This window comes from Haplochromis burtoni, unplaced genomic scaffold (assembly GCF_018398535.1).
Source record: "Haplochromis burtoni strain Fernald_Lab_line unplaced genomic scaffold, NCSU_Asbu1 Contig_618, whole genome shotgun sequence".
In the NCBI taxonomy this organism is placed as follows: Eukaryota; Metazoa; Chordata; class Actinopteri; order Cichliformes; family Cichlidae; genus Haplochromis; species Haplochromis burtoni.
Window position 1 is genome coordinate 204228 of NW_024582979.1, and position 7952 is coordinate 212179.

The 7952-nt window shown below is 42.1% G+C and overlaps 1 protein-coding gene across 1 annotated transcript; it reads right to left on the reverse strand.

Moving 5' to 3' along the window:
* Nucleotides 1-951: 951 nt before the first annotated feature.
* LOC121812489 (thrombomodulin-like) lies at nt 952-3914 on the reverse strand. The gene has a single exon (XM_042214843.1). The coding sequence runs from the start codon at nt 3831-3833 to the stop codon at nt 2049-2051; it is 1785 nt and encodes a 594-aa protein (XP_042070777.1). The 5' UTR covers nt 3834-3914; the 3' UTR covers nt 952-2048.
* Between the last annotated feature and the right edge of the window lie 4038 nt (nt 3915-7952).

Consider the following 7952-nt stretch of genomic DNA (forward strand, 5'->3'; position numbering starts at 1 on the left):
TGCAGCATTTTTACATTACAGCATGAAAGCATCAGGACTATGTAGGAACATGACTCACACATGAACATCACATATGTTCTCTGGTCTGCTTGTTTGAGTCTTATCTTTAATGAGGTCATAAAATACAGTAATTGTTGATGGAAACATACCTTTATCCCCCTGCATTTGTTCCCTTTGTGTTATCTTTTGCTTTTCACACCCAGAGGCGTACATCTTTTTTTTTCACTGCTAACACTGACAATGTGTCTGAGTGTGACCCCAGCCCTGACACAGACAGCAGAAATGGTAAAACCAGAGAAATGATAACACATTTATCAAAATATTTCACTTTGGTTTGCATGATCACTGATTTATCACATGCAAAACAAGTGCACATTTATCAGCCCGTCTTGCGTGACTTTAAAGGACTCTTGAGTTCCCAAAGAGTCCTGTGGCCTTTGGACCAGTGTGAATGTTTACTGTTACGTCTTATTAGTATTTTAAGTATTTTATTTATTGAATTTTATTGTTTTATTTATATTTTGATATTACTAGGGATGATGCAATGATCGGGGACCATTCTTAATTTCGTTGTACCTGTGACAATGACAATAAAGTTTCTGATTCTGAAAGTTAACCATTTAATAGCAATTTAAACAGTGTTACACCAGGTTTGTCTAAAAAAATAAAATATGAGGAAAGAAAAAAGGGTAATATTGACTCCAAAATTAGCAAAGACAGTAACAAGTGAAAGCTAACAGTTGCACAGAGTGGTATTTTATATACAAAACCATAGCAGCACAGATTTACATTCATGATCAGTCCAGATCGCTCTGTTACACAGCAAAGACCATAACATTCAACCTCGTATGATGCGAGCATTAGGATTGCACAGACATGACAAAATGTTTGTTTCTGATATACAAAGAGTCTCCATTAGAATACTATTTCTTCCCTCTTTTATTCAAGGGAATTCAAGGGAATTTTTTTTATGGACATTCCTCATGTCCACAAAAAAATAAACATAAAAATCAAAGTTTTACACCCAGGGAAATCATACATAAAGAGAATTTGGCGATTCACTCCAAAATGTCTTATGTTTGGGGCCAATTTTGTGAGCAAACGTCAGTCACGGTACGTCGTTAAGGCTACAAAGAGCAACAGTAGCTCCTTCAAAACTGGAGAGTGACCGCAAGGTTTAACTTCTCAAATACAAAAGCATTTTCTTGAGGACCAATAAGATGGATCGCCTTGTAACAGCATGGCTGTTATGAGCCTGTTTGGAATGGGACTCTAGCTATAGATAAACTTTTCAGTACCATTACTGTCAGATTTCTTCCATCATAGTATCATTTATACATTACTGCAAACTGTCGGTAATTTATCCACCTGTGCCAAAAGGATGTCTGAATATATCCGATGAAGCATTTGTTTCTGCTTTTCAACTTTGAATCGAATCCTGAATTAATCTGTGCCACACTATTTTAACAAACAGACTGTGCGATGATTTTTCACGACATCTTCCAACATCTTTTTGCAGTTCCATCTAATATTTAATTGAAAACTATTTTTTTGTATATTTTTCTGGATTTTGTTTGAGCAGTTTTTGAAAAATGAATTCTTATTCTGGATATTATTACATACAATTCAAAAATATGTTTTCTTTACAAATAACTAGAAGAAAGACATAACGCTCAAGCGGCACATCGGGCCCACATGCTGAACAATGCAGGAGAGCAAAATTAAAGGTGCTGTGAGGGTTAACTCAAACAGCCTGCATGCGAAAACAATTTTGCTCGAAGTAGACAAGAAATAAATGACTCCACGCTTGTCAGCATAATTTTGGCACAAATGACACCCCATAAACTGAGCAGAATGTGTTTTAGTGGAATACAAACCATAGGCCAGTAACTGTGCTCCCATGTAGAAAACATTCAGATGAATATCTTAATGTGCAGCGTCTATACTCTAAATTTACTATGTGCCATTTATTGCAGTGCTGGGCTATGAAGCCTCTCCGCGGAGAAACCAGTGCGTTTGACTTGAAATGAAGGCTCACCTGTGCGACTTCACAGGTTCAGTTCAAGTTTCTGGGTGTCATTTTTAATCTGCTTGTCGAAGGACAGCCTCTTGTAGGTCTCCGTGGTCACCTGCTGCAGATAGAAGATATCTATATCTGGTCGTTTGAGGGGTGGGAGTTCAAGACTGCCGCAACGTTTAAAGATGTTCCGCAGCAGGAAAACCAGCAGCACGCCAACCAGCACGATGAACACGGCGATGCCCAGGACGCTGCCGGTTTTGATGTAGGGGGGCAGTGAAGCCGGGTGAGCGCTGGTCGGCTCGCCGGTTGATGTGACGCTCAGAGAGGGAGAGCCTGAACCATCGTCTTCTTCCTCCTGCTCCTCGGACAGGCTCACGCACTTGCCATTGTCCCGCAGCTGGAAGCCTTCGCGGCAGCGACACCTGTAACCACCGAAGAAGTTTTCACACACGTGGTCACACATACGCTGAGCCTCGCATTCGTCTATATCTGTGCAAAAGTCTGTGCCATTCACGTTGTCTTTAACGTAGCCATCGAGGCATTCGCAGCCTGCCGATGAGCTGCATCTGCAGTCCCTCTCGGTGCAGTTCAGCGTACACTTGGTGGGGTCTGACGGTGACACCATGTAGTCGCGCCGGCACACACACCGGTACTCCCCGTTGACTTTAGCGCAGTCGTGCTCGCAGGATTTACAGATCGTTAGATTTAGGCACTCTCCCTCCTCCAAAACGAAGCCGCGAAATCTGCACCTGCACTCATGGCCCTCGCGCGTACTCACACACATCTGATCAGCTGTGCATGCCTTACATTCATCCGCCTCCACGGAGCTCTTCCCCCCCTGGCCCAGGTCGTGGCCTTTGTTGCACTTGCACTGGAAGCTGTCATCCTCCCGCTGGGATCCTTGCGCGCACTCTGTGCACGGGCCCGTGGAGCAAGAGACGTTATTACGATGGAGGACGAGCCCGGTGGGACAGACGCAGCCGGGTACTGAAGAATCGCACTCGTGCTCGCAGCCTCCACCCATCACCTCACATTTCCACGGAGCTTTCAGCCACTTGTCGTAGCACAAGTGCTTCGACTCTGGATATTTACCACCGAGCTTTCGTTCTTCAGCCGTGGTTCCCAGTGGAAAAACCTCCGAATAACCGAACTTAAAGGTCTCTAAGGTGTAGTTCACAGCTGTGCCTGGCGACGCATTCAACGGACTGCAATACTCGGTCATCTGGCAGAAAAATCCGTCCAGCTTTTGGTCTTGACACGGAACCCTCACCACTGTGGCGCCCTGTCCCTCCATCATGGAGACCACGGGGCAGTTCGGACCCGTCTCGTCGCTGCTCTGGAGCCAGTATTTACCGCTGAGTCTGGTTAGAGTCGTTAAATCACCAAGTTCTTCCTTGGAGTTTAACTGATATAAGCTTCCAGAATATTTTTCACACGTTTCTTTGGCGCCTCGAAGATCCACGGGAACGTCGAAAGCACAAAATGCATTCTTGGAACAACGTACGAGCGGAGAGAGGAGAGCTTCCTGCAGCCCGCAGAGGAAAAGCAGAGAGAAAAGAGGCATTCTCGGAATCATGGTGCCGATCTTAAAAAGGCCTCCGATTGTGACTCCGGTGGCGTGAACGTCTGTGTTTGACGACCTGAAGCTGATACAGCGGCTGAAAGCTGAGCACAATCCCCATTTATAAAAGCGTCGACCTGTTTTTTCTCGTCTCCTTCGTTTTTTTCCTCCCCTCAGGTCCAGGCGAGGAAGGAAGTTCAGTCGGGTCCGTCTGATTTCGCAGCCCCCACGCTCTCCAAAAGGCTTGCCCATCAAAACACGCGCTCACGAACTTTGAATAAGGTGAATTAAACCCCGCACTCTCCTCCCACCGGTGACTCTTCTCTCTCTCGATTTGTACAAAAACGGGAAGTTTAAATCTCTGAGACGACTCGAAAATCTGCCCCTCAGAAACGGACATCACATGTTGTATTTGCGATTACGCGTGTTGAATTTAACGTAAAATGCCATGTTTGTATTTTAAATGATTGTGTGATATCTAAATAAGAATTCTTTAAGTGGAGGCAGTTAAAGTAAGTACCAAGGCAAAAAAACAAGAGAAAAGTTCGAAATAGAGAGATCCTGGGCTCAGTACCAACCTTTACAAATCAATAAAATAAAATAAAATAAAATAAAGTAAAATAAAATAAGCGTCTTAGAAAGGCTGATTGCAAATTGTTCTTAAATATTTTAACACGATATATTTGAAGAAATCTAAACGAACCGATGGAATTAAGGCTTATAATCAACACGAGTCATTCAAACGCTATTTACTCAGGATAAATAGAGATTTATTAGTGTAAATAATAAACAGTATTGTTATTCAAATCTTAATTATTACATTTTACTTTACTTTTCTGCTTCTGCGTCATCGCAGACCCCATCAGCAGCTGGTCTTCCAACACAGGAGGCTCATACAGTGTAGCACAGAAAAAAATAGTGACTTGGTGGTTGTACATGTAGCTGTTAAAGAAGCAGATATTTCCTACAGGAACAGGGCCAGAGCTAAAGGTGGCCGTGACCACCTCAGACTGAAAGGTAGCCAACCCCACATTATCTGATTTTTTTCAGTAACAGACATCCAGCTGTCAGAATTTGGTTCGTCTGAGAGAAGGATCAATCAATCAATCAATCAATCAATCAATCAATCAATCAATCAATCAATCAATCAATCAATCAAATTTGTATTTCCAATATATAAGTAACAAGTTTTAATACACATAAAAAACAAATGAATATTAATTCAAAGAAGGCCATCACATTCACATGAAAAAAAAAGTTGACAGTTTTCCAATGAAAAAGCATTAGCCTTATCTACCTCCATCTGCTTTGAGTATACTGTCAGTTTAATAAATATTGATAAATATGTAAAGAAAACAACATAATTGATATTTCTTTATAATAATAATAATAATAATAATAATAATAATAATAATAATAATGGATTGGATAGCGCTTTTCAGGGCCCTCAAAGCGCTGTACAATTCCACTATTCATTCACACACTGGTGGAGGCAAGCTACAGTTGTAGCCACAGCTGCCCTGGGGCGAGGCTGCCATATCACGCCATCGGCCCCTCTGGCCATCACCAGTAGGCGGTAGGTGAAGTAAATGTCCTGTATTTTGTATAGCGCTTTACTAGTCCCTAAGGGCCCCAAAGCGCTTTACACACCCATTCACACACTGGTGATGGCAGCTACATTGTAGCCACAGCCACCCTGGGTTGCACTGACAGAGGCGAGGCTGCCATATCGCACCACCGGACCCTCTGACCACCACCAGTAGGCAATGGGTGAAGTGTCTTGCCCAAGGACACAACGACCGAGACTGTCCGGGGCTCGAACCGGCAACCTTCCGGTTACGAGACGAACACCCAACTCTTTGAGCCACAACCGCCACAATATTTAATGGTAAATATCCAAACTTACAGTTTTTTTTATAAGATGTTATTATATACAATAACCCAATAACCCAATTAAATGTACAGCAAGACCCTACCTCATCATGACAGTTTTTATTTATATAATTTTTATAAACTGATTTACATTTGTACATCACGACCATGTTTTTGGTTCAGATACACCCTTTCGCTAACACTAACTGCACCAGCTTGCCTTTTAAACTGGTTCTGGGCTCTGAAAGCTCCTTTCCGCCGCTCCCCCATTTGCAGGCGGTTGCCACAGCAGATGGACCCACACGCTGGTGCAGATTTTTAAGCAGGATAGTCTTCCCGACACAACTCTTCCAGGGATTTGTGTCTCATGCAATACCAGGGATATTTATGTGATAGGCACACGTGTTAACCACTGCATTAAAAAACAGTCCTTTTCTAGGCTGATTCTGTGAAGTCTGTTTTGGAAAGGGGAAGGATTTAAAAAAAAATACATGACAGGTGATTGGATGGATGAAAAAAATGGTTATCATCATATACCACAGGGTAACCAGTCAGATCAATGACCCATGAGGAGAGAAGAAGAAAAGACAGTTATGATGTGAGGAGCTTTAAAGGGCGTAGAGGTGTCAGCATAGCTGGCTGTGTAGTCAAACATGTCATTACAAAGTTCTTGCTCCCTGTATGGAAAGATTGCATACTGATTGGTCCAAACTCGATGTTCCAAGCTGAAGTCTGGAGCAATCGATTTTCTAATGACTGAGATCTCAGCAAGCTTGTGATAAGCTCCTCCAGTAAATTGTCTCATTCTAAGTACCTTAGAAACGTTAGATACTATCTGCAAAGCCAGAACATCTTACTATTCATCACTGATTGAAGAAAATAAGAACAACCCCAGGTTTCTCTTCAGCACTGTAGCCAGGCTGACAAAAAGTCAGAGCTCTGTTGAGCCAACCATCCCTTTAACGTTAACTAGTAATGACTTCATGAACTTCTTCACAAATAAAATTCTTATCATTAGAGAAAAAATTACCAGTAATCATCCCACAGATGTAATATTATCTACAGCTACTCTTAGTACCATTGATGTTAAGTTAGACTCTTTTTCTCCAATTGATCTTTCTGAGTTAACTTCAATAATTACTTCCTCCAAACCATCAACGTGTCTTTTAGACCCCATTCCTACAAAACTGCTCAAAGAAGTCCTGCCATTAATTAATCTTCGATCTTAAATATGATCAACCTATCTCTAATGATCGGCTATGTACCACAGGCCTTCAAGCTGGCTGTAGTTAAACCTTTACTCAAAAAGCATCTCTAGACCCAGCAGTCTTAGCTAATTATAGGCCAATCTCCAACCTTCCTTTATATCAAACATCCTTGAAAGAGTAGTTGTCAAACAGCTAACAGATCATCTGCAGAGGTTTATTTGAAGAGTTTCAGTCAGGTTTCAGAGCTCAGCACAGCACAGAAACAGCTTTAGTGAAGGTTACAAATGATCTTCTTATGGCCTCTGACAGTGGACTCATCTCTGTGCTTGTCCTGCTAGACCTCAGTGCAGCGTTCGATACTGTCGACCATAATATCCTATTAGAGCGATTAGAACATGCTGTAGGTATTACAGGTACTGCGCTGCAGTGGTTTGTATCATATCTATCTAATAGACTCCAGTTTGTGCATGTAAATGGAGAGTCCTCTTCACACACTGAGGTTAATTATGGAGTTCCACAGGGTTCAGTGCTAGGACCAATTCTGTTTACATTATACATGCTTCCCTTAGGCAGCATCATTAGAAGACATAGCATACATTTACACTGCTATGCAGATGACACCCAGCTCTATCTGTCCATGAAGCCAGATAACACACACCAATGAGTTAAACTGCAGGAATGTCTTAAAGACATAAAGACCTGGATGGCCGCTAACTTTCTGCTTCTTAATTCAGATCAAACTGAGGTTATTGTACTCGGCCCTGAAAATCTTAGAAATATGGTATCTAACCAGATTCTTACTCTGGATGGCATTACCTTGGCCTCCAGTAACGCTGTGAGGAACCTTGGAGTCATTTTTGACCAGGACATGTCCTTCAACGCACATATTAAACAAATATGTAAGACTGCTTTCTTCCATTTGTGCAACATCTCTAAAGTTAGAAATATCCTGTCTCAGAGTGACGCTGAAAAACTAGTTCATGCATTTATTACTTCCAGGCTGGACGACTGTAATTCATTATTATCAGGAGTCCTAAAAACTCCACTGAAAAGCCTTCAGCTGATCCAAAATGCTGCAGCAAGAGTCCTGACAGGGACTAGAAAGAGAGAGCAGATTTCTCCTGTTTTGGCTTCCTGTTAAATCCAGAATTCAAAATCCTGCTCCTCACATACAAGGTCTTAAATAATCAGGCCCCATCTTATCTTAATGACCTTGTAGTACCATATCACCCTATTAGAGCACTTCGCTCTCGCTCTGCAGGCCTACTTGTTGTTCCTAGAGTATTTAAAA

What these genes read in the sequence shown, in the direction of transcription:
- LOC121812489 (XM_042214843.1), bottom strand. Translation starts at nt 3,833, where the DNA reads ATGGGCAAGCCTTTTGGAGAGCGTGGGGGCTGCGAAATCAGACGGACC.